General features: G+C 41.4%; 1 protein-coding gene across 2 annotated transcripts; it reads right to left on the bottom strand.

The window, feature by feature from the left end:
• Positions 1-11,854: 11,854 nt before the first annotated feature.
• Positions 11,855-27,003, bottom strand: LOC110523753 (proline dehydrogenase 1, mitochondrial). 2 transcript variants are annotated; one of them, XM_021602726.3, is made up of 15 exons: positions 26,527-27,003; positions 22,376-22,584; positions 19,314-19,348; positions 19,184-19,225; positions 18,278-18,427; positions 17,998-18,062; positions 17,760-17,876; positions 17,405-17,484; positions 17,200-17,281; positions 16,885-16,977; positions 15,866-16,012; positions 15,206-15,381; positions 14,837-14,935; positions 14,509-14,597; positions 11,855-14,092 (listed from the first exon to the last, which is right to left on the bottom strand). In XM_021602726.3, the coding sequence occupies exons 1-15, from the start codon at positions 26,875-26,877 to the stop codon at positions 13,902-13,904; spliced, it is 1,926 nt and encodes a 641-aa protein (XP_021458401.1). In that variant the 5' UTR covers positions 26,878-27,003; the 3' UTR covers positions 11,855-13,901. The 2 variants fall into 2 exon arrangements, with proteins under 2 accessions (XP_021458401.1, XP_021458402.1); XM_021602727.3 differs by lacking the exon at positions 19,184-19,225.
• Positions 27,004-27,633: the final 630 nt, after the last annotated feature.

Raw genomic sequence — 27,633 nt, 5'->3', positions numbered from 1 at the left:
TCTTTTCAGTTCGCTGCAAGCTAGCGACTGGAACGAGCTGCAGCAAACATTAAAACTGGACAGTTTTATCTCCATCTCTACGTTTAAAGACTCAATCATGGACAATCTTACTGACAGCTGTGGCTGCTTAACGTGATGTATTGTTGTCTCTACCTTCTTGCCCTTTGTGCTGTTGTCTGTGCCCAATAATGTTTGTACCATGTTTTGTGTTGCTACTATGTTGTGCTGCTGCCATGTGTTGCTACCATGTTGTTGTCATGTTGTGTTGCTACCATGTTGTGTTGTTGTCTTAGGTCTCGTTTTATGTAGTGTTGTGATTTCGCTCTTGTTGTGATATGTGTTTTGTCCTATATTTATATATTTTACTTTATTTTTTTATTTTTAATCCCCGCCCCATCCCTGCAGAAGGCCTTTTGCCTTTTGGTAGGCCGTCATCGTAAATAAGATTTTTTTCTTAACTGACTTGCCTAGTTAAATAAAGGTTAAATAAAAACACAACATAAAAGAGGAAGAGGCGAAGCAAGAGCGTTTATGCAACATTTTTTCTTCCGTCCCTCTCCCCGCCCCGAACCAGGGACCCTCTGCACACATCAACAACAGCCACCCTCAAAGCATCATTACCCATCGCGCCACAAAAGCCACGGCCCTTGCAGGGCAAGGGGAACAACTACTTCAAGGTCTCAGAGCAAGTGACGTCCCCGATTGAAACGCTATTAGTGCACACCCCGCTAAGTAGCTAGCCATTTCACACCAGTTACATTTACTCCACCCAAAATCTGTCCAAGAAAATAAGTGAGGAATTTGTGTATTGAGGTCAAGGAGATTTTCGAATTTGGTCAACAAAAAATGTCATTGATAATTTGCTAAGTTTGGCTTATTTGGTCTAATATACGTTGTTTAATGGTTAGGCTGTTACGAATACACTGAAGTGGAAGCATCCTACTTTTTTAAAAACTACTTAATATTTGCCCTCTCATTGGCTAGGAAATGAATTTCCATTGATAGTGCAATGACTGCTCTATCCTGTCAATATAATATATAATCTTTGCTTAAGATGTGTAGGTCGTAGGCTTCGCCCCAGTCACTTGCTAGCCACACCCATAGTCACTCCGTTTGAGTAAGTAAGGGCAGAAGTAGAGAGGAAACCCTCTATTATGCCTTGTTTTGACTGTTGCTGCTAAGGAGACTTCCACATCCTGTCGGTCACACCCTCTCAGAGATCAGAGATCGGATTGGCTCACATTACAATGCTCTCTAGCTCCCTTCAGCTCTCAGGACACAACATGGTAAATCCTGTGACTTTTGTTTACTACTGAATCCATTAGCTGCTGGGTTTGACTTGACTGCCATCGTGTGGTTGTAATGTATAACACTGTACCAAAGGTTCTTATATCTAAACCAAGATCGTCCCACCCTTTCAAATGGGAACAAATGAGTCATCGTGGGCAGAGCCAAGCACGAGCTAGCAAGATCCTATTGGTGCATTCAAGCATATATTTGCATATTTCCGTTAGGGAACGCCTACTCTGTGATGTGTGTGTGTGCAATAACTCAATTAGTCGTTGCACTCCTTTGACTTTGGCAAAAGGTAAAGTCTACAAACGTCACTCCACTCTGTTCGTAACAGATTATAGTTTTGGGAACAGAAAACTGTATTGAGATCAAGTGTTTCATGGATTAGAACATTTGCAGAATGTCGGCCAGAATGTCTCGTTTCATCTTCTCCCACTGCCGGGCACTGGGCTTCCTTGGAAACACCAAGCGGATGCTTGACATTTTACATCCGGTGAAATATCTGTCTCATTGTTCTGTCTGCGACTGTACCATCAAAGACAGTACAGTATGAAGTTAGCCTAAAATTGCTTCTCCCGATGTCATGGCGATGTCGGCTGGCAAAGCTCATGCGTAGAAACACGTCGTTGGGTCTAACAGTCGTCTACTCCGATATAAAGTTTTCTTTACGAAAATGTGTCAATTTGTCACTTTCCCGAGATTGGAGTAATAACATCTTCAACTACTTAAGACATTGCCTTGAATGTATAACAGGTTGTGAACAAAAAAATTGGTCACTTCTCTCATTGACTTCTCAAACCCCAAACCCCGGCCTAGTCTGTTTCGCAAGTGTTCCCGGAAGTCTCCCGATATTCCTCCTCAGGGATTAGAAACTCTGTGGTGGCATGGTGCACATGTTTATTAGATTTTTTATTTAACCTTTATTTAACCTACTAGCGGCATTGCTCTCAAAAAGTCACAACATGGTATAATGTTTATATCATCACAATTCACATCTAGTTGGACCTCAATGAAGAATATGCTCATGTGAATATTGTGTAGGAGACACAGAGGGAATGCCAGGCCTTCATCTTCACTTTCATTCTGCTCAATAAGCTGTCAGATAAATACATCAGTTCCTCCTTCCTGTCTGACAGTAATCTACTGTAGCCAGAGAAAGGTTACCAGAGATAATTATGTGATAATGCCCTCGAAGCGGGTGTTTGGAGGATATAGTGGGACAGGTGTTGTTTGGCCCGAGACGATGTCGAGGCCCGGCAAACCGTGCCAATATATCTTCCAAACACCAGCTTCGAGGGCATTATCACTTTTATACAATGGGTTTCCAACAAATAATGATTGATATGTTTTCATTAAAAACATTATTTTGATTAATTAATCATACTTTTTCATGCTTCCACAAAATACAGTCCCTGACACAAATCTAGGGTTGTTGGAGACGCGACCCAGACGTTCAGCATTTTTGTTCTGTATCTATGGACGTGACCCAGTCGTTCAGTCTTTTTGTTCTGTATCACTATTCACTCGTTGTATAATAAAGAATAAAAGTGTTCCAACACTCTGTATAACACTTTTTTTTCTCTCACTGTCATCTGTGTTGTTCTTTGTAATCTACCATAGATGTGTGTGTGTGTGTGTTTACCAACTACAAAGCTAGAGAACATGTTCCACGCTGGCACAGCTGTGATACATGATGCACTGTACACTACAATGTTGTGTAAGAAACACTAGCACATCTGCAAATCATGGAGGGAAACCCATTTCACCCCCTCACTCTGTCGGCCCTGTGTGTCATCCTCATTCTGTCTTAATATCCATCCCCTGAAACCCACCAACTCCCAATCTTCACTGAATACAGATTCAGTATAGAGAAATGATTTGAACCACAGGAGCATGCAATAAATTCTCAGTGGGTGAACTTGCACATTAAATGTCACTCTATGATGGTATCTAACTGAACCTGATTTACATTTCTATGTCCCCATGCACCCCACCGAAGCTATTATAATAAAGCTTTGTAGGTGCATGTGTGGTGCGCTGGTTGGAGTACAATGTTTATTATACAATGCTTGAATGCCATGGAACATTGAGTAATGTTGCACAGCAGTGGAACAATAGCTCTGCATACTGTCTCGACCATCTGCTGCAGTCTGTGCTTGCTTGCCAGAGACAGATTGTGTCTGCCCTGCCTGTTATCACAGCAATGTCTGAAGGCTAGAATCACTTCTGGAATGGAGAGATACCAAGGTCTCTAGACTCTAGAGAGCAACACAAACAGAAATAAAACATCAGATACTATTCAAATCATAGGAAAATATTTGAACTTTGTATCTTTTTCTCCTTCAACACAACTTGGCAAAACATTGGCAATGACTGCTTATATTCCTTTTTAGAAGTGGAGCCATCATATCATGTCCTTTCCAAATTGCATGAATGTCTTAGGTTATGTAAATTTCCGTGTGAGACATCCTATGTTAATTTTGACCTCAAGGGGGCATCATAAGCCACAGATGATAATGTCACATGCATCCTACCATTGTCACTTTTGCGTGAATGGTTGGGCGAATTATAATTTGCAGTCTCATGGTTTGCACAGTCTATAGACTGCTTTTAATTGTCATAGTTATTGGCTAGCCGGAGCATCCTAAATGCATGTAAAAGAAAGTTCGATGTTCCTAACAGGCTGGACATTTTTGTGGAATGAGCTAACATTTAGGGTCAGAAAATCATGTGTTATGGGAGATTTAATCTATTAACCAACTAATTGGTTCCATTGACCAGTTGCATAAGCAGGCTTATTTTAACTTTCAAACTTACATAACAATCTCTACTAAGTGGCTAGGCACCTGGTACACACATGTATCAACAAAAGACAACAGGAGGGAAAGACTAGAAACATCTGTGTATGTGTAACTCATTGTTACCTCATTCATTATGCCAACTCCAGATGATCAGGTTGGACACCTCAAGTTGGACACTGAGGTTTGACCCCTCTATAATGCTTCAGTGCTGTTAATGTAACCAATGTGAAATGGCTAGCTAGTTAGCGGTGGTGCGCACTAATAGCGTTTCAATCGGTGACATCACTCGCTCTGAGACCTTGAAGTAGTTGTTTCTCTTGCTCTGCAAGGGCCGTGGCTTTTGTGGAGCGATGGGTAACGATGCTTCTAGGTTGACTGTTGACTGTTGTCTGTGTGCAGAGGGTCCCTGGTTCGAGGAGAGGGACGGAAGATAAACTGTTACATTAATGTTACTGTATTACAGAATGTTTTTTTCATTCACGGGACAGGTAACATGAATCCTGCAACAGAAAACCAAAAAAAACATTGCATGCTTTACACATCAATGTGAAAACAACTACATACAGACCTTTATTTGTTCATTTTTCATTTATTGTTCACCTTTTCATTAATTAAACAACTTCTTATGGCTAGCGGAACCCCTCGACAACATTCCGCTGGAAAGGCAGAGCACGAATTTAAAAAATATTTTTTAGAGCTATGTAACTTTCATACATTAACAAGTGCAATACACCAAATGAAACATAAACTTCTTGTTAATCTACCCATTGTGTCCGAATTCAAAAAGGCTTTACAGCGAGAGCACAACATATGATTATGTTAGGTCAGAGCCTAGTCACAAAAACACACAGCCATTTTCCAGCCATAGAGAGGAGTCACAAAAAGCATAAATAGAGATCAAATGAATCACTAACCTTAGATGATCTTCATCAGATGACGCTTATAGGACTTCATGTTACACAATACATGTATGTTTTGTTCGATAAAGTGTATATTTATATAAAAAAATCTCAGTTTACATTGGCGCATTACGTTCAGTAATGTTTTGCTTCCAAAACATCCGGTGATTTTGCAGAGCCACATCAATTTACAGAAATAGTCATCATAAACTTTAATATTTTTTATTTATTTTTATTTTACCTTTATTTAACCAGGTAGGCAAGTTGAGAACAAGTTCTCATTTACAATTGCGACCTGGCCAAGATAAAGCAAAGCAGTTCGACAGATACAACGACACAGAGTTACACATGGAGTAAAACAAACATACAGTCAATAATACAGTATAAACAAGTCTATATACAATGTGAGCAAATGAGGTGAGAAGGGAGGTAAAGGCAAAAAAGGCCATGGTGGCAAGGTAAATACAATATAGCAAGTAAAACACTGGAATGGTAGTTTTGCAATGGAAGAATGTGCAAAGTAGAAATAAAAATAATGGAGTGCAAAAGAGCAAAATAAATAAATCAATTAAATACAGTTGGGAAAGAGGTAGTTGTTTGGGCTAAATTATAGGTGGGCTATGTACAGGTGCAGTAATCTGTGAGCTGCTCTGACAGTTGGTGCTTAAAGCTAGTGAGGGAGATAAGTGTTTCCAGTTTCAGAGATTTTTGTAGTTCGTTCCAGTCATTGGGAGCAGAGAACTGGAAAGAGAGGCGGCCAAAGAAAGAATTGGTTTTGGGGGTGACTAGAGAGATATACCTGCTGGAGCGTGTGCTACAGGTGGGAGATGCTATGGTGACCAGCGAGCTGAGATAAGGGGGGACTTTACCTAGCAGGGTCTTGTAGATGACATGGAGCCAGTGGGTTTGGCGACAAGTATGAAGCGAGGGCCAGCCAACCAGAGCGTACAGGTCGCAATATAAGATACAAGTGTTATGCACAGAATTAGAGATATACTTCTCCTTAATGCAACCGCTGTGTCAGTTTTCAAAAAAACTTTACGGAAAAGGCAAACCATGCAATAATCTGAGTACAGCGCTCAGACAACAAATTAAGCCATACAGATATCCGCCATGTTGGAGTCAACAGAAGTCAGAAATAGCATTATAAATATTCACTTACCTTTGATGAGCTTCATCGGAATGCACTCCCAGGAATCCCAGTTCCACAATACATTTTGATTTGTTCGATAAAGTCCATCATTTATGTCCAAATACCTCCTTTTTGTTTGCACGTTTAGCCCAGTAATCCAAATGCTCAATGCGCGATCGCTTAGTTCAGACGAAAAGTCCAAAAAATTATATTACAGTTCGTAGAAACATGTCAAACGAAGTATAGAATCAATCTTTAGGATGTTTTTATCATAAATCTACAATAATTTTCAAACCGGAGAATTCCTTTGTCTTCAGAAATGCAATGGAACTCAAGCTAACTCTCACGTGAACGCACATGACCAGCTCGTGGCACTCTGACAGACCACGGACTCAATTCCCTCTCATTCCCCCCTCCTTCACAGTAGAAGCATTAAAAAAGGTTCTAAAGACTGTTGACATCTAGTGGAAGCCTTAGGAAGTGCAATTTGACCCCATAAACACTGTATATTCGATAGGCAAAGAGTTGAAAAATTACAAACCTCAGATTTCCCACTTCCTGGTTGGATTTTTCTCAGGTTTTTGCCTGCCATATGAGTTCTGTTATACTCACAGACATCATTCAAACAGTTTTAGAAACTTCAGTGTTGTCTATCCAGATCTACCAATAATATGCATATATTAGCAACTGGAACTGAGTAACAGGCAGTTTACTCTGGGCATGCTTTTCATCCAAACGTGAAAATGCTGCCCCCTATCCCAAACATTAAATCGTTTGGTGATACAGTATCTGAACGGCATATTATTTGATAATCTACATTAACATCTGATTTCAGATACACACAGATATGACAGTTGAGGCAACAACAACTGAACTGAAATTATAACTCAACAAAACACTGCTTATCATTTGACAAAGCATGAGCTCCATCTTCTCATCAATACCCTAAAAGATTAGACATTTCCCTTTCTAAAAAAAGTTTATTTGCATTAAGATAACATGTTGATAGACCTTCTCTCAAACTATTATCAGCGACAAACATTGCAAAACTCAGGAATAACATGCACAGGACTTTTCTCATTGGCATGATTTATTCCTTAAGCAAATTGGAGAACATCTGAATGAGACTCTGTCATTATATCATACTACCTAAAACACATGGTTTTCAGACACATACGAACACGTGAACAAATCACATGACCAGAGAATCTTGTTTCTCATGGTCTGAAAGTCCTTTTAGGTGCCTTTTGGCAAAGTCCAAGCGAGCTGTCATGTGCCTTTTACTGAGGAGTGGCTTCCTCTTGTTCAGTTTGGCTGGGCAGCCAGCTGGTGGTTCCAAACCTATTCCATTTAATTATGATGGAGGCCACTGTGCCTCGACACAATCCTTTCTCTGAGCTTTAAGGACAATCCCTTCAACCTCATGGCTTGGTTTTTGCTCTGACATGCACTGTCAACTGTTGGACCGTACATAGACAGGTGTGTGTCTTTCAAAATCATGTCCAATCAATTGAATTCACCACACATGGAATCCAATCAAGTTGTAGAAACATCTCAAGGATGATCAATGGAAACAGGATGTGCCTGAGCTCAATTTCGAGTCTCACAGCAAAGGGTCTGAATACTTATGTAAATAAGGTATTTGTGTATTTTGTATAAATTGGCAAACATGTCTAAAACTGTTTTTTGCTTTGCCATTATGGAGTACTGTGTGTAGATTGATGTGAAAAATGTAATCAGTTTTATAATTTTTTTATTTTATTTTTTAATAACTTTATTTAACCAGGTAGGCCAGTTGAGAACAGGTTCTCATTTACTACTGCGACCTGGCCAAGATAAAGCAAAGTAATGCAACAAAAACAACGACACAGAGTTACACATGGGATAAACAATCATACAGTCAATAACACAATAGAAAAATCGGTATACAGTGTGTGCAAATGAAGTAAGGAGGTAAGGCAATAAATAGGCCATAGTGGCGAAGTAATTACAATTTAGCAATTAACACTGGAGTGACAGATGAGGATGTGCAAGTAGAAATACCAGTGTGCAAAAAAGAACAGAAAAACAAAAACAAATATGGGATGAGGTAGGTAGTTGGTTGGATAGGCTATTTACAGATGGGATGTGTACAGCTGCAGCGATCGGTAAGCTGCTCTGACAGCTGATGCTTAAAGTTAGAGAGGGAGATATAAGCCTCCAACTTCAGTGATCTTTGCAATTTGTTCCCGTCATTGGCAGCAGAGAACTGGAAGGAAAGGCAGCCAAAGGAGGTGTTGGCTTTGGGGATGACCAGTGAAATATACAGTGCCTTGCGAAAGTATTCGGCCCCCTTGAACTTTGCGACCTTTTGCCACATTTCAGGCTTCAAACATAAAGATATAAAACTGTATTATTTTGTGAAGAATCAACAACAAGTGGGACACAATCATGAAGTGGAACGACATTTATTGGATATTTCAAACTTTTTTAACGAATCAAAAACTGAAAAATTGGGCGTGCAAAATTATTCAGCCCCCTTAAGTTAATACTTTGTAGCGCCACCTTTTGCTGCGATTACAGCTGTAAGTCGCTTGGGGTATGTCTCTATCAGTTTTGCACATCGAGAGACTGACATTTTTTCCCATTCCTCCTTGCAAAACAGCTCGAGCTCAGTGAGGTTGGATGGAGAGCATTTGTGAACAGCAGTTTTCAGTTCTTTCCACAGATTCTCGATTGGATTCAGGTCTGGACTTTGACTTGGCCATTCTAACACCTGGATATGTTTATTTTTGAACCATTCCATTGTAGATTTTGCTTTATGTTTTGGATCATTGTCTTGTTGGAAGACAAATCTCCGTCCCAGTCTCAGGTCTTTTGCAGACTCCATCAGGTTTTCTTCCAGAATGGTCCTGTATTTGGCTCCATCCATCTTCCCATCAATTTTAACCATCTTCCCTGTCCCTGCTGAAGAAAAGCAGGCCCAAACCATGATGCTGCCACCACCATGTTTGACAGTGGGGATGGTGTGTTCAGCTGTGTTGCTTTTACGCCAAACATAACGTTTTGCATTGTTGCCAAAAAGTTCAATTTTGGTTTCATCTGACCAGAGCACCTTCTTCCACATGTTTGGTGTGTCTCCCAGGTGGCTTGTGGCAAACTTTAAACAACACTTTTTATGGATATCTTTAAGAAATGGCTTTCTTCTTGCCACTCTTCCATAAAGGCCAGATTCGTGCAATATACGACTGATTGTTGTCCTATGGACAGAGTCTCCCACCTCAGCTGTAGATCTCTGCAGTTCATCCAGAGTGATCATGGGCCTCTTGGCTGCATCTTTGATCAGTCTTCTCCTTGTATGAGCTGAAAGTTTAGAGGGACGGCCAGGTCTTGGTAGATTTGCAGTGGTCTGATACTCCTTCATTTCAATATTATCGCTTGCACAGTGCTCCTTGGGATGTTTAAAGCTTGGGAAATCTTTTTGTATCCAAATCCGGCTTTAAACTTCTTCACAACAGTATCTCGGACCTGCCTGGTGTGTTCCTTGTTCTTCATGATGCTCTCTGCGCTTTTAACGGACCTCTGAGGCTATCACAGTGCAGGTGCATTTATACGGAGACTTGATTACACACAGGTGGATTGTATTTATCATCATTAGTCATTTAGGTCAACATTGGATCATTCAGAGATCCTCACTGGAGAGAGTTTGCTGCACTGAAAGTAAAGGGGCTGAATAATTTTGCACGCCCAATTTTTCAGTTTTTGATTTGTTAAAAAAGTTTGAAATATCCAATAAATGTCGTTCCACTTCATGATTGTGTCCCACTTGTTGTTGATTCTTCACAAAAAAAATACAGTTTTATATCTTTATGTTTGAAGACTGAAATGTGGCAAAAGGTCGCAAAGTTCAAGGGGGCCGAATACTTTCGCAAGGCACTGTAGCTGCTGGAGCACGTGCTACAGGTGGGTGTTGCTATGGTGACCAGTGAGCTGAGATAAGGCGGAGCTTTACCTAGCAAAGACTTATAGATGACCTGGAGCCAGTGGGTTTGGCGACGAATATGTATCGAGGACCAGCCAATGAGAACATACAGGTCGCAGTGGTGGGTAGTATATGGGGATCTGGTGACAAAACAGATGGCACTGTGATAGACTGCAGCCAATTTGCTGAGTAGTGTTGGAGGCTATTTTGTAAATTACATCGCCGAAGTCAAGGATCGGTAGGATAGTCAGTTTTACGAGGGCATGTTTGGCAGTATGAGTGAAGGAGGCCTTGTTGCGAAATAGGAAGCCGATTCTAGATTTCATTTTGGATTGGAGATGCTTGATGTGACTCTGGAAGGAGAGTTTATAGTCTAGCCAGATACCTAGGTATTTATAGTTGTAAGCATATTCTAAGTCAGAACCGTTCAGAGTAGTGATGCTCGTCGGGCAGGTGCGTGCAGCGATCAGTTGAAGAGCATGCATTTTGTTTTACTAGCATTTAAGAGCAGTTGGAGGCCACGGAAGGAGCGTTGTATGGCATTGAAGGTCGTTTGGAGGTTTGTTAACAGTGTCCAAAGAAGGGCCAGATGTATACAGAACGGTGTCGTATGCGTAGAGGTGGATCAAAGAATCACCCGCAGCAAGATCGACATCATTGATAGAAACAGAGAAAAGAGTCAGCCCGAGAATTGAACCCTGTGGCACCCCCATAGAGACTGCCAGAGGTCGGGACAACAGGCCCTTCGATTTGACACACTGAACTCTATCTGAGAAGTAGTTGATGAACCAGGCGAGGCAGTCATTAGAGAAACCAAGGCTGTTGAGTCTGCCGATAAGAATACAGTGATTGACAGAGTCGAAAGCCTTGGCCAGGTCGATGAAGATGGGGGCACAGTGCTGTCTTTTATTGATGGCGGTTATGATATCGTTTCAGACCTTGAAGGTTGCTGAGGTGCACCCATGACCAGCTCGGAAACTGGATTACACAGCGGAAAAGGTACGGTGGGATTCAAAATTGTTGGTTAGGGTTAATCTCAGACGATATGAAAGAGAGGTTGAACAAACTAGCAATAGGGGTTGCAACAATGGTGGTGGATCATTTTAGGAAGAGATGGTCCAGATCGTCTAGCCCAGCTGATTTGGGCCAGTTGCTGCGGGGGGTGCAGAGCTGTTGGCCAGGGTTGGGGTAGCCAGGTGGAATGCATGGCCAGCCGTAGAGAAATGCTTATCGAAATTCTCGATTATCGTGGATTTAATCAGTGATGACAGTGTTTCCTAGCCTCAGTGCGGCGGGCAGCTGGGAGGAGGTGCTCTTATTCTCCATGGACTTTAGTGTCCCAAAACATTTTGGAAATAGAATAAGGCTGTAACGTAACAAAATGTGGAAAAGGGGTCCGAGAATGCACTGTATCTGATGTAGTATACAATTTTCAGGGACCACTATTAACTTGTGTGCTCTACTTTCAGAACTACTGGCTAAAAATGATACATTTACGTAATTTGGCAGACACTCCTATCCAGAGCAACTTACAGTTGTGAGTGGAAACATTTGTCATACTTGTCCTCCGTAGGAATCAAACCCACAACCCTGGCGTTGCAAGCGCCATGCTCTACCAACTGAGCCACACAGGACCATGTACATACTGTTAAGTACCAGAGAATCTCTAAACAGGCAACTCTATTTTGACAAAACTGTTTCTGAACATGAAATGAAACAAAGACAATGGACACATTAAAGAGGAGCCTAAATAAATCCAGACAAAATCTGTAGTCAAATACAGTTTAATACAACCACTCAATAAGTTATTTACAGAAAAAATACCACCGAATACAGTGCCTTGCAAAAGTATTCACCCCCTAGGCATTTTTTATATTTTGTTGCATTACAACCTATGATCTAAATGGATTTTTATTTGGATTTCATGTAATGGACATACACAAAATAGCGTTAAAAAAAAAAAGTTTTTTTAAATAAAAAAAATAAAAAAACATTAAAAATGGAAAAGTGGTGCATGCATATGTATTCACCCCCTTTGCTATAAAGACCCTAAATAAGATCTGGTGCAACCAATTACCTTCAGAAGTAACATAATTTAAATAAAGTCCACCTGTGTGCAAGCTAAGTGTCACATGATCTCAGTAATATATATATATATATATATACACACACACACACACACACCTGTTTTGAAAGGCCCCAGAGTCTGCAACACCACTAAGCAAGCACCATGAAGACCAAGGAGCTCTCCAAACAGGTCAGGGACAAAGTCGTAGAGAAGTACAGATCAGGGTTGAGTTATAAAAAGATATCCAAAACTTTGAACATCCCACGGAGCACCATTAAATCCATTATAAAAAAATTGAAAGAATATGGCACCACAACAAACCTGCCAAGAGAGGGCCGCCCACCAAAAATCCCAGACCAAGCAAGGAGGGCATTAATCAGAGAGGCAAAAAAGAGACCAAAGATAACATTGAAGGAGCTGCAAAGCTCCACAGCTGAGATTAGAGTATCTGTCCATAGGACCACTTTAAGCCGTACACTCCACGGAGCTGGGCTTTACAGAAGAGTGTCCAGAAAAGCCATTGCTTGAAGAAAAAAAATAAGAAAACAGGTTTGGTGTTCGCCAAAAGGCATGTGGGAGACTCCACAAACAAATATAAGGTACTCTGGTTAGATGAGACTAAAATTGAGCTTTTTGGTCATCAAGGAAAACACTATGTCTGAATCAAACCCAACACCTCATCGCCCCGAGAACACCATCCCCACAGTGAAGCATGGTGGTGGCAGCATCATGCTGTGTTTTTTTTCTCCATCAGTAGGAATGGGAAATTGGTCAGAATTGAAGAATGGATGGCGCTAAATACAGGGAAATTCTTAAGGGAAACCTGTTTCAGTCTTCAAGAGATTTGAGACTGGGACATAGGTTCACCTTCCAGCAGGACAATGACCCTAAGCATACCGATAAAGCAACACTTAGTGGTTTAAAGGGAAACATTTAAATGTCTTGGAATGGCCTAGTCAAAGCCCAGACCTCAATCCAATTGAGAATCTGTGGTAACTTAAAGATTGCTGTACACCAGCGGAACCCATCCAACTTGAAGGAGCTGGAGCAGTTTTGCCTTGAAGAATGGGCAAAAATCCCAGTGGCTAGATGTGCCAAGCTTATAGAGACATACCCCAAGAGACTTCAAACTCTAATTGCTGCAAAAGGTGGCTCTAAAAAGTATTGACTTTGGGGGGGTGAATAGTTATGCACGATCAAGTGTTACATTTTTTGGTCATATTTCTTGTTTGTTTCACAAGAAAAAAAATGTTGCATCTTCAAAGTGGTAGGCATGTTGTGTAAATCAAATGATACAAACCCACCCCCCAAAAATATATTTTAATTCCAGGTTATAAGGCAACAAAATAGGAAAAATGCCAAGGGGGTGAATACTTTCGCAAGCCACTGTAAGCCACTAAACCATGACAAAAGCAGTGGATAAGGATCATGGTATATAATAAGGACACTTTCAACAGCAATAAATAGAGCAAAAGGAAGGTAGAGGGACACTTGGCATTAGGATAATATCTCAGTACTAGACACACCTACCTACAGTACATTCTAAAGCCAGAGGGGTAAACCCTAACTTCCACTTACTGGAAGTCAAATTTTCACTTTAGTCTCCCATTGACATCAGTGCATGACTATGTGACAATTCCAATTAAGTGGCAGTTCGGGTTCCTCCATTGTGACCAGGGCAGGTTCAGTTAAGACACTGGAATGTTTTAAAGGGGCAGAGTGCTGGTGTGCCAGTCAGTCAGCTCAGTCAGTACACAGGCTTGTAGAGGATCTGTCCGTTGAGCAGCCTGCGTTTGAGCTCCTTCCACAACAGGCTGCGCTCCCTCTGGGATCCCTTCATGAAGCCCCTGTTCTCCAGAGCACGGCGAGACAGGTAGGGGATGACCTCGTTGACTGGGCCGTAGGGGACGTACTTGTACACTGGGAATCCAGCCTGGCCTATTCTCAGAGACGGAGAGGGAGTGTGAAACATGTTACGTGACTGGAGAAGCTACAACAACAGGCAATATGTTTCACCCGTGCACAAAAAACATTAGTTATTTTTGTCTAAACGTTTTAGTTTCTAAACTAATTTTGCAAAACAATAGAAAGCAATATTATATATAACAACCAAATGTGTAAGGAGAACTATGGTATGGTATAAGGTGACTGAGTGAGATCCTGACGTTGTTTGTTTCGCAGTCATCTATAGTTGAGTCTGTGGTATGGAGGCCTAAAGGAGGCTTGCCTTCAAGAACTCTGAAGATTTCTCTCAGAAGATTCCTAACCAAAATGCCAATCAATAAATCTTAATCTCCAATAAACCCATTGACTATACAGCAACAATCTACAGTACCGTGTTGATATTATTGTACCTAGAGGGAAGCTTATCTGGTCACACATGCCGAGCAGCTGTCCAAAATAGACCTTTTTCTCAGTGGGGGACAGACCCATCTCGTTCATCCTGCCAAAACAACACAGACGGGTTGCAAATATTCAAAAACATAACACTGCTCAATAATAAACATCACCTCACTGACATAAGCATTTATATAATACATTTGCTTTCTATGAAGTTGTGTCACTATTGTTTTGGTGTTTTGTGTAACAACATGTATGTGCGAATTCACTAGCTGATGCACGTCCTACCCTAAACGAGTCTAGCTGCCTCTTGATTGAATAAAGCCCAGAGGCTGGCCTTACTTTCCCAGGGTGAATTTGACAGTGTCCTCGTTGTGTGACGCCACCATGACATTAGCCTTTCTGTTGTGGTCGATCTCCTCCAACACAAACTCTAAACACCTTCAGAGGATCAGGGAAGAGACAATGAACTTCAGCTAATCCAGTGATCTGATATAATGACTTCATCACATAATGCATATCCCTATTCAAACAAGTAAATACCAAGTTACTAAAGTCACACAGAACACCACTGGGAGTAGGGTGAAGTTGATCTTAGGTCAGTTTAGCATTTTCCACACTAATGGTTAAGGTTAAAATTGGGGGTGGGAAGCTGATCCTAGATCTGTACCTAGGGGCAACTTCACACCGGAGCACATTTATGGGCCTTACTTGTGGTACATTCTATTGGTGGCCTCGTAATCTGGGTTGATGGGGTCCTCATAACCGATTTCCTCCGCTCTGCTCCTCTCCTGGTACATGTAGGCGCCGCGAACCAGCTTGGCCCCAAAGTACCAGCCCTCACGCCGGGACAGCTCCACGTCCACAGACACATTGTCATACGCTTCCTGTAGAAGTCATAATAGGTCACACAATTATATAACGCTACGGTTAACAACACAAATCACCCGAGTGTCCATTACATCTCTTATAAAGGGTAAATGAGGAACACAGTCATGTTATTTTTGTTTAATATGTTCATATCAGATTTATGTGTACACACCTTATCATAAAACTACAAAGATGCAGCATAAACATGGATATAGCAGGTTTAAAAGGTTTATATAGTAGGTTGGTCTTTTATAGGTTAAATATGGAAGGCTTTTATGGGTTAACTATGAAAGGGCTTATGAAATCTGTTTTCCTCTATTCCTAGGGGCATGACAAGTCCATACACAGACAGATGGCCTCCCGACGCTACATAATCTATGAGATTGTACATGTAGTCCCAACAGTCCGGAGCTTGACAAAAATGCAAGGAACATGTTTCCACATGAAGATGAACAACAACCAGAGATGGGAGGGGGGTTGAGGACGGTGTCAAGGACTCACCTTGAGGTAGCACTGGTAGGTATTAAAGATGATGGGCTTCTCTCTGTTGAAGATCCTCTGCATCTCCAGGGTCAGTCTGCTGATGGCCGGCTGAAAGTATGTCTGCTCAGCGTCCACCATCAGCCTCACCCCATTGTCCACTGCATGCTGGGATATGAAAAGCAACAACAGCCTTGTGTTAACCTCCGCTGATAGTCAGCTTTAACCCTAGGTACCTCCTGGGATACAAATGGTGCTTTACTTCAACACAAAAGTGAAGCCATTTGTCTGGATCACTTGAAACATTTCAGTGGTCATGTTATGCCTTCTTTTCTGTTGCTGAGCATTTGGAGGCACTTGGCCACTGCCATCTACTGTTTTTTTTTTTTTTTTTTTTTTTTTACCTTTATTTAACTAGGCAAGTCAGTTAAGAACAAATTCTTATTTTCAATGACGGCCTAGGAACAGTGGGTTAACTGCCTGTTCAGGGGCAGAACGACAGATTTGTAGCTTGTCAGCTCGGGGGTTTGAACTTGCAACCTCCCGGTTACTAGTCCAACACTCTAACCACTAGTCTACCCTGCCGCCCCATTGTTGCCTTTAGTACAGCCATGATAACGTAATATCTAGGGACCAAGCTATTACTTTTATCTATAGAGACTCACTTCAGAGCAAACAGACTCTGGATACAACACGTCATAGAAGTAGACTCTTGCTCCTATTGGAGGAGGGCAATTATAATTCAAACAGAGGGGGCTGAAACCTTTCCCAACAATGACGACATTTCTGAAGTTGCGTTATTCTTTTTTGAAGTTAGTAAATCTGACAAACAAAACTATTGACAAAAGGTTTATTTCCAATAAACTAACGTACGGCCTGGCCTGCTCACTGAGGTTTCTCGTAAAATGTGAGATTAACTGCATCCCATGATCCAATTCATATGTAAACAGCTGGGTCAATATACGGTCGTTAACCAACGGTTGAATTGTAAAACCATGTTTGGCAACAGTGCCCTATACTGAACTCTAGAATCGCATTACCTTTGCCAGAACATCCACTCTCTGCAGCATCCTCTTCATCTGTTTCTCCTCTTCAACAGTGAACTTCCTCAACAGAGGCTCCAGCTGACCATTCTAGAAGACCAGCGGAAACACACATTTCATTAAGAGTAAACTTTGACTTGAACTACAAAATGCATTAATGTATGCATGCATATAATGTATGTACACTCTGCATGGATGGATGGACTTGTGCTTTGAGTTTCTGTGTACAAACAAATTCAGCTGGATAGCATTGGCTGCATGTTAAATATTGTAAGGATATGTATGTAAATGTGTAATATGTGGCTAGCTCACCTCAACGTTGGGAATGACGAGCAAGTTTGAGATCTTTGTTCTGTCGTTGATCAAGCTATTCCAGTCCAGGAGGTCTATTGTTCTGGAGAACATGATGAAAATGGCAGATTCAAAGTCAAGTCCAGTCCTATACACACATCCTTTCCATTTTATAGTAGATAGACTTTGTGCTCATGATGCATTCCAGGTGAGTTTAACCTCTTACCCTGATGAGCCCAGTTTCTCTCCAGTAAACCAGTTCTCAATGTCGTCTTTATTTCCAACACCCAGCTTAGTCAAACTCTCCTACGGGAAACAACATTTTTTTATAATTTCAATAACTAGCCTAATACTGATGAAACATTAAGGATAGAAGGAATTACTAGCATTTTTTCCCCCACAGGTGTTTTTGTCTCAAAGAAACCATACAGGCTGTCACAGAAATAAAGTCTGTTAGCGTTAGGGAGTCTTTTCAGTAGCTGGGAATCTGCTTTTTAAGCTGGGAATCTGCTTTTTAAGCTGGGAATCTGCTTGACCGCAGTCACATCTCTACTGTGAGTGTTGCTCCAGGCGATACGCACCTTCAGCTGTTCCAGTTCCAGTTTCTGCTCCAGTGCATCCATGCCAGACTTCCCCTGCTGTGCTGCTAGGAGGTTGAAGAACCTCCTCCATTTCACCAGCACCTCTGAGAACTGGAGCTGGAGAGGGGAGAAGCAGAAAGGGCACCATTTTATACAAATAAATCTGGACTGTCACGATCACTGCCAATGTTAAATCAAGGGCTAAAAAGGGGCGTCTAACAGCCAGTGTCTTACACACCAGAAACTGTGGGCGGCCCAGGGCAGTCATCTTAACGGCAGAAAATCCATCTACAGAGGCCCCCCCTGAGAGGAATAATGAAGATACAACATAATATTTAGTGCAGCAACATAATATTTAGTGCAGCAACAACACCATTGATAAACAGATCATAAGAAGCATGATAGAAGAACATCTGCAATGAGTTTGACCTTTCAAGGATTGTTAGGTTGACCTTTCAAAGACGTTTAGAAAAATAGCATGAATTGATGCAGTCACTGCATTTTTATTGTGTGCTCGCCTGATGCTTTGATGCAGTTCAGGAAGGTCTCCATCTGGGCATCACACTTGGCCTCGTCAGCATAGAAGTAGGTCCTGGCACTGACCACGCCCCCACGACGGTCCCCAAACTGACGGTGGGCCTTGTACTTCTTCTCACGGTGGTCAACGCCTACAGTCAGAAGACAACATGAGACGTCTATCTAGGAGACCAGACTTTCTTCTAGACTAGAGTAGTCACACCGGCCACTGGGAGAAAAGGACAGGAGTAGCCTAGTGTCAATAGGAATGACCCACACCACCGCCGCCTAAATCATCTACCGCGGGCCTAATTTGGCACAGATACCTGAAGATCTTTTTCTTTAGAACGTGTGGCAACAGTGACATCAGTCTTAGCATATATCAGCATAAACACATGCATGAGCAGGACTGTGCTTCTTTTCACTGACTCATACGCATACCATCCCATTTTTGGAAATGTGGACAATTCGTCAAACGAAGTCAAAGAAAATAGATGTTTAGATATCTAGTGCCTCTCAGAAAAAATACACGGGGGGAGAGTTACATACATTTAAGTCCAGGGCCCCAAAACATGCAACACATGACATGAACCAGGGTTTCAGCTTCTCCCTAACTTAACATGCATATCTGCCCTTTTTAACCCCTCTCCTAGCCTCCAGAGTAAATCCAGATGAAACCACTTGCCTCAATCATGCAAACTCTCATGTCACCTGCTATAAGAGTCCTATATCAACCCTTAAATGACCGCTGGCATAGACCCAGGAGGTTAGCATTCAGACACACGGCTGAAGTAACAGACATTCTGGCAACGTGACCCCCGCTGCTTTCACTCCCCCCACATCCACCAACCAGATTGCTTGATGCACCAGAAATAAATAAAAAAAGTCTGTCAAGTAGTAACATTTACTGTAGTCATGTTCCTGCATTACAAAGTGTTCTCCAGCTGGCACTGCAACAAATTAAGTACACATTAAAAACAAGTCCATCATAAAGTACTGTAAATGACAACTTTTGACATTCCGCCAGCAAATACACACCTGGACTTTCTTTCTCAGCTTCAGACACACAGGAGCTGAAACAGATGAAACATCAAATGAACACTATTAGGTCTAATATCAATGCTGGTCTGCCACCTCTACTATAACAGCAAATGATAACTGTAAATGTGTTCAGGTGTTTAGTACCATATAAGATGTTGGACATCATGCTGAAGTACGTAGATAAGGTGTAAGATGAGGTTTTCAAATGCATTAGGAGTTTGAATTTCATAACTGAAGGTCATGCGCTAAAGATGATCACGTCGTGTGACAGGCTCCCCATGCAGGAGCTGTTAATATCAGTTTGAGCACGGCGTTTTACAACCTATCCAGTGTGTGTGCCAATATGTTGACAGTGCTATAAATGGTACGCTTGGCAGCACAGGGGGCCTAACGTTAGGTAGAAGTACAAATGTCCTGCTATTTGATCCCTTGTGCTGTTGTGGACTTCTGATAACAGAGTGCTGACTGTGAGTCACAAGGGGGGCTGTTTCAAAACCTCAGTGCATCACACATGGCCTAGGTTAATCCAGTCTAGATCCACCACTCTAAAACCCAAGCTTGAATAAAATGAAGGATATTGAGCGCTCATTAGCACATTACTGAATTGATCTCCTTGAGCTATTTGTTGTCTCAGTGGCTGCGTTGCTCAATGTTATTAGGGCTGGGAATTGCCAGGGACCTCACGATACGATCGCGATACTTTAGGTGCCGATACAATATGTATTGCGATTCTCACAATTCTATATGTATTGCCATTCGATACTGTGATTTGCTGTCCCAAGCATATTGCTCACTATATGTCTGCTGCAGAGGAACAAGAAAACCTGTTTTCTCATGCTCTTTGATCAGTCAGGGAAATGAAAGTGCTGAAAAAATGTTGGCTCACTGTTTAAAAAGAAGATGGAGAACAAGCTATAGGATGAAAAATATTGGAGTTTTGGCGCAAGTAGATCCGACAAGCTCTACCTACAGTAACACATGTTATTTGTATTATTTATTTTTCCACAATCGATACTTGGAGTTAAATACCTACACTGAGTATACAAAACATTAGGAACACCTTCCTAATATTGAGTTACACCCCCTTTGACCCCAGAAGAGCCTCAATTTGTCAGGACACCTACTACCAAACCCTGTTCAAAGGCACTTAAATATTTTGTCTTGCCCATTCACCCTCTGAAAGGCACATATACACAATCCATGTCTGAATTGTCTCAAGGCTTAAAAATCCTTCTTTAACTCGTCTTCTCCCCTTCATCTACACTGATTTAAGTGGATTTAACAAGTGACATCAATAAGGGATCATAGCTTTCACCTGGATTCACCTGGTTAGTCTATGTCATGGAAAAATGTTTTGTATACTCAGTGTATATAATATTGTCCCCCAAAAATATTGTGATATGTAGCTATCTACTTTTTGCAACATCACTAAATGTTATCTGGGGATAAATAATTGCACAGGCTGAACTCTACAATCTCAATGGAAATTTGACATTTGAAACTCAAAGCATGTCCTTTGCCAACGCTAATAAAAAGAAAAGGTTGACCGGAACTCTGGTACACTCCCACAATGATTAATTCACAAAAGGTTGATCCTGTACGGACGGACCATCATCACGTTAAGGGGGTGTTAAAGCCTTACTTGTCTGAACAATTCCAGTGAATATGAGTCATCCTTCACCTTGGTACATCCAATTATTAACACGAGAGGAGAGGATGTTTTGCGTTATTCCATCCATGAAGTTTGGCTCTAAAGGTGCAGATTAGTCTCCTCATGTGAAGAGTTTGACAGCAATTATGAGGCAAGGCCAGAATGTTACCAAGTTTGTCTTTGATGGTATCACTAACCCATTCACTGTTATTCCCATCCACCATCCATCACCCCACCCCCTGGCTCACCTTTGACCTGTTGCTGAAGAAATTGCTATGCAGCAACTCCTTCCCTAATCATTATTTTACATCAGAAACCAAGGGAGATGGAGAGGGAGGCAGCTGGCTGATGGGTAACCCAAAATACTGAGCCACCTAGTACACAGCCTTCTCTAATCTGTTCCATAACTTGCAATGATTTGTAGACCCCAATATTGTCATATATGGACATTTCCTTATGGTTGAGTTGATAGAGAAAGCAGGATTTTGTTCACAACATGTGTTCTGCAACATGTTTTTAATGACGAAATGCGCGCTATGCATGCATAAATGGTATGCATCACTGAATCTTTCTGTAACACAAAATATAACATTTGTTAACATTGAATGTATTTCTGCTGGACTCAAGCCCCTTCCTCAAATGTACACTTTAATTGGAACCATTCAGTGGGCCCGCTTCAGTATTCCGATTGTTAGTTCAGCTTGAATGTGTGCATAGCCCGTCTAAGAAAATCCCTGACCAAACAGGAGAGGGCTGCTTTCCAAAACACATTACATAACACTCCCTGGGCTTCCTTTGAAAGGCTGCGTCAAGTTACCCAACAAGGCTGGCTTGTTTCAATCCACCTCATGTGACTGCATTCTCAAAGGGACTGGAATAAATGTGCTCCTTCAGCTCAACAAATCTGGCGAGAGGGGTGTGTCTGAACTGACCAATAGTGTCTGAGTATTGCTGGGCAACGTCAGATACTGAAAGTGACGCAAGAAAAATGTTTTATGGTGGGACGTTGTAAACACCGGTTTTAATGAATATGAAACATGTGTAAGGCTGTGGGTTTCAAAGGGAGAAAGACAGACATAGCAGGGAGAACTTACAGTAAAATCAGAGAAAAGTACAACATATGGAACTGTATGCCGTAACCTTGCCAAATAGTATTGGATAAGATAGGGTGATTTTGACAATGGCATTTTGCCGTAGGTCAATTGCATAACATGTTTACATAGTAGCCACTGAGGTAGTAATATAGGCATCTCACTCCATAGCACATAGTTATAAATAAATCAATGATTCCTAATCAATAACTAAAATGTTGAAGCTTGTGTTTGAAGTGTGGAGCCCTATATCCTTTATTAGAGTTATAGAGGCCGGGTTTGTGAGATATAGACTAGGGATGACAGAGACTACTTACTCCATCTCCTTCTTCTCTGCCTCCTCTTGCGTCAGGTCCTCCTCCACACTGTAATCCAGGACTGACCCCACGCCAAAGGCCTGGTTCTTATGGATCAGAGGCTTGATGGAGTTATGGTCCTCCCCAGCTACAAACTGCCCGTAGAACGTCATCTTCATCAGCCTCTCAAACAGCCGCTTGCCAAACACTTTCTTGCTGAGGTCCATCAACTGAGACAGAGCAAATAATCAACTGAGTTAGACCCACAACTCCCCAGCTCGAGTAGTGTTCCTTAAAATTTGTAGGGCATTGACGATATCAGTATCGCAATTTTTTTGGGGGTCCTTTAGAAACCTGCTGTATGTTAAAATATTGTGAGCTATAGCTTGGAAAATACATAAATGTGACTCTGGATGACAAGATTTTCACAATTACTAACAATTAATCCTAGAAAAATACCCTGTCTTGGGTCAGTTGGGATCACCACTTTATTTTAAGAATGTTAAATGTCAGAATAATAATAAGATTTATTTCAGCTTTTATTTCTTTCATCACATTCCCAGTGGGTCAGAATTTGACATACACAATTAGTATTTGGTAGCATTGCCTTTAAATTGTTTAACTTGGGTCAAACATTTCAGGTAGCCTTCCACAAGCTTCCCACAATAAGTTGGGTGAATATTGGACCATTCCTCCCTGACAGAGCTGGTGTAACTGAGTCAGGTTTGTAGGCCTCCTTGCTCGCACAAGCTTTTTCAGTTCTGCCCACACATTTTCTATAGGATTGAGGTCAAGGCTTTGCGATGGCCACTCCAGTACCTTGACTTTACTGTCCTTAAGCAATTTTGCCACAACTTTGGAAGTATGCTTGGGGTCATTGTCCATTTGGAAGAACCATTTGCGACCAAGCTTTAATTTCCTGACTGATGTCTTGAGATGTTGCTTCAATATATCCACATAATTTCCTACCTCCTCAGGATGCCATCTATTTTGTGAAGTGAACCAGTCCCTCCTGCAGCAAAGCAACATGATGCTGCCACCCCCGTGCTTCACGGTTGGGATGGTGTTCTTCGGCTTGCAAGCCTCCCCCATTTTCCTCCTAACATAACAATGGTCATTATGGCCAAACAGTTCTATTTTTGTTTCATCAGAGCAGAGGACATTTCTCCAAAAAGTACCATCTTTGTCTCCATGTGCAGTTGCAAATCGTAGTCTGGCTTTTTATGGCAGTTTTGGAGCAGTGGCTTCTTCCTTGCTGAGCGGCCTTTCAGGTTATGTCGATATAGGACTCGTTTTACTATGGATATAGATACTTTTGTGCCTGTTTGTACCTCCAGCATCTCCACAAGGTTTTTTGCTGTTGTTCTAGGATTGATTTGCACTTTTCGCACCAAAGTACGTTCATCTCTAGGAGACAGAACACATCTCCTTCCTAAGCGGTATGGCGGTTGCGTGGTCCCATGGTGTTTATAATTGCATACTATTGTTTGTACTATTGTTTGTTTGTATTGTTTCAGGCATTTGGAAATTGCTCCCAAGGATGAACCAGACTCGTGGAGGTCTACAATTATGATTTTGCGATGCCGATACCGATTATTGGAGGACCAAAAAAGCCGAAGCCAATTAAATCGGCTGATTTTTTAAATTTATATGTAGTAATGACAATTACAACAATACTGAATGAACACTTATTTTAACTTAATATAATACATCAATAAAATCAATATATATTCAATATATATAGCCTCAAGTAAATAATGAAACGTGTTCAATTTGGTTTAAATAATGCAAAAGCAAAGTGTTGGAGAAGAAAGTAAAAGTGCAATATGTGCTATGAAAGAAAGCTAATGTTTCAGTTCCTTGCTCAGAACATGAGAACATATGAAAGCTGGTGGTTCCTTTTAACATGAGTCTTCAATATTCCCAGGTAAGAAGTTTTAGGTTGTAGTTATTATAGGAATTATAGGACTATTTCCCTCTATACCATTTGTATTTCATTAACCTTTGACTATTGGATGTTCTTATAGGCACTATAGTATTGCCAGTGTAACAGTATAGCTTCCGTCCCTCTCCTCGCTCCTCACTGGGCTCGAACCAGCAACACAACGACAACAGCCACCCTCGAAGCAGCGTTACCCATGCAGAGCAAGGGGAACAACTACTAGAAGGCTCAGAGCGAGTGACGTTTGAAATGCTATTAGCGCGCGCTAACTAGCTAGCCATTTCACTTCGGTTACACCAGCCTCATCTCAGGAGTTGATAGGCTTGAAGTCATAAACAGCCCAATGCTTGACGCACAATTAAGAGCTACTGGCAAAATGCACGAAAATGCTGTTTGAATGAATGTTTACGCGCCTGCTTCTGCCTACCACCGCTCAGTCAGATACTTAGATACTTGTACGCTCAGTCAGATTATATGCAACGCGGGACACACTATATAATATCTAGTAATATCATCAACCATGTGTAGTTAACTAGTGATTATGATTGATTGTTTTTTATAAGATAAGTTTAATGCTAGCTAGCAACTTACCTTGGCTTACTGCATTCGCGTAACAGGCAGTCTCCTTGTGGAGTGCAACGAGAGAGAGTCAGGTCGTTATTGCGTTGGACTAGTTAACTGTACGGTTGCAAGTTTGGATCCCACGAGCTGACAAGGTGAAAATCTGTCGTTCTGCCCCTGAACAAGGCAGTTATCCCACCGTTCCTAGGCCGTAATTGAAAATAAGAATGTGTTCTTAACTGACTTGCCTAGTTAAATAAAGGTATAAAAAAAATATTTAAAAAAATACAAATAAAAATCGCCGCCCAAAAATACTGATTTCCGATTGTTAATCGGCCATTCCGATTAATCGGTCGACCTCTAGTATAGAGACACGTTAGTGTGTTTTTGGAGAGCGAGATTACCAAAATAAAAAAATGCAGCAGCAGTCAACTTCATCACTGGCTCTTCTGCACATATAAGGCTGAACAATATATGGTCAACAACCACATCAAAAGTCAACAACCACATCAAAGGTCATGCGTCAGTGAGGCACAGAGGTACTATTTCTTTCTTTGTTTTTGGAATATATTTGACGTTCACGTTTTTGATTTGCCCTGTTTTTTCAGTTACATCAGTGTATTTAATTAAGTTGTATAACTTGTTACTTTACTATTATTCCTCTCTTCCAGAGTTCACAATCATAAAGTGTGGCTTCAGTTGTAGAAATGTGACACACTTTCAATGTTGCTATTGCACAGCAACAATAATCAACAGAACACAGTTTCTGAAGCACCTGACATACCATCAGCATCCAGTGGCCCCTCAAGAGCACCCAGAGGCCCTTAAACAGTCCCCAAGGCGACTGTGTTATGTGGTTTAGTAAAGATGACGTAGAAGTCACCTGAGTCTCTGATCTCTTTACTGGAGCTGGTATAACTTAGTGTACAAAGCACATTCATACATGTCAGTATGCCTATATGGTCTCCATTCTCATGAGGAAAGTAAATCGCATTATAAATCAGGACAGGTAGTAACTGAGATATATATATATATATATATATATATATATATATATATATGCTCAATTAAATAATATAATTACAAAGTTATAACATTAGTCAACACAATTTTACCAGTACATGACATACATAACAAGTATGTTGTTCACTGCAACAATATCAATAGCTTGTCTCAAATATAGCATGAACCAAAAAGTGTTATATGTGCTGGTACCACTTTATATAATATTTCTTACGACGCCTAGCACAAACGTGTGTGTTCGTATTCAGCGTGTGACTGTCAAACCTCAAATGGACAAAAAAAAACACCGGTGGGTGGGGTCAAACGTGGGCCTCCGCCCACAATGAGCCCCACCCAGAACTGCACACTGCAGTCAGGTGTACTTGGCCTCTCTACATCCTTGTATTGCTCGCTATGTAGTCACGTGGGTCGCGCGTAAAGCAAGCTACAATATGTGGTCAGAGCAAGCAATTGAATGAAAGTAGTGAATTTTAGCTTTTTCACTGCGAGACTCCCTGGACCCCTGTTAACATGCCATTTTGTGTTTTTGAATAATGGCTATTTGACAGTCAGAAATGTTATCACTTGTATCATAGTTCTACTAACCACACCATTTACTACTAACCACAATGTAGCAAAAACAATCTCATCAAAATAATGTCCCTACCTCCTTGTTCTTGTCAACGAGGAAGTCGAATGTGCAAAGCTTGAAGACCAACAGACTTCTAAGCAGCTCAATGTTATCTTTACTTTTATACGCTTCGTGTGTATTATCAAAGTCGATTGCGATCTTCCGTGTTTGAGCATCGGTGTTATTTTTTGTTTGGCTGATGAGGTCTGCTTGAACAGCTTTCACCACGGTGCACTCAACAAGTTGCTGCTCTTCTTTCCCTCCTTCAACCTCCTTATGTTGCTTGGATGCGACCGTGGACCGAAATCTCCCCTGAGACAAGCATATTCTCTTGATGTTGTCAGAATTTGCCCTGACTAGACCTGGTATTACTTTAGTGTACGACATTAGTTAGCTCTATTTAAAGTCATAAAAAATCTTGCGTTAGAGGGCGCGTAGCTATAGCAGTTCTAGTTCGTGGTTCGACTGACAGTTGGTGCGCATGCGCAGTGTTTATAAGGTAAGGACCGCCTACTCTGACGCGTTTAGCATGAACTCGGTGTTATGAGGAACTCCCCCTTCCCACTGTTCTGCAAATAATAAGGCGACAGCATGTCCTTCATAGGAAATACAATCAAATCAAAGGTGACATTTGGGTTGTTGAATTATAAATCTTGAGATGGCGTATAGCTGCAGAATGCTGTGGTAGCCATGTTGGTTAAGTGTGCCTTGAATTCTAAATAAATCACAGGGTCACCAGCAAAGCACCCCCACACATCCCACCTCCTCCTCCATGCTTCACGGTGGGAACCACACATGCGGAGATCTTCCATTCACCTACTCTGCGTCACAAAGTCATGGCGGATGGAACCAAAAATCCCACATTTGGACTCTTCAGACCAAAGGACAGATTTCCACCAGTCTAATTTCAATTGCTCGTGTTTCTTGGCTAAAGCCAGTCTGTTCTTCTATCCTTTGGTAGTGGTTTCTTTGCAGTAATTCAACCATGAATGCCTGATTCACCCAGTCTCCTCTGAACAGTTGATGTTGAGATGTGTCTGCAATTATTTGGGCTGCAATCTGACGTGCAGTTAACTATATTGAATTTATCCTCTGCAGCAAAGGTAACTCTGGGATTCCTTTTCTGTGGGGGTCCTCATGAGA

This window comes from Oncorhynchus mykiss, chromosome 5, assembly GCF_057628025.1.
Source record: "Oncorhynchus mykiss isolate SJ-2025 chromosome 5, ASM5762802v1, whole genome shotgun sequence".
Classification (NCBI taxonomy): domain Eukaryota; kingdom Metazoa; phylum Chordata; class Actinopteri; order Salmoniformes; family Salmonidae; genus Oncorhynchus; species Oncorhynchus mykiss.
Note: the sequence above shows the minus strand (reverse complement) of the source record. Positions and strands in the feature narration are given on the sequence as shown.

Bases quoted from the DNA above. Each gene is read 5' to 3' on its own strand.
- LOC110523753 (XM_021602726.3), bottom strand. From the start codon at position 26,877: ATGTCGTACACTAAAGTAATACCAGGTCTAGTCAGGGCAAATTCTGAC. The intron at 17,877-17,997 runs GTGTGTAAGACA...TCCCCTCTCCAG, and splicing joins TGGGCCGCCCACAGTTTCTG to CTCCAGTTCTCAGAGGTGCT. The intron at 16,978-17,199 runs GTGAGCTAGCCA...CTGGTCTTCTAG, and splicing joins TCGTCATTCCCAACGTTGAG to AATGGTCAGCTGGAGCCTCT.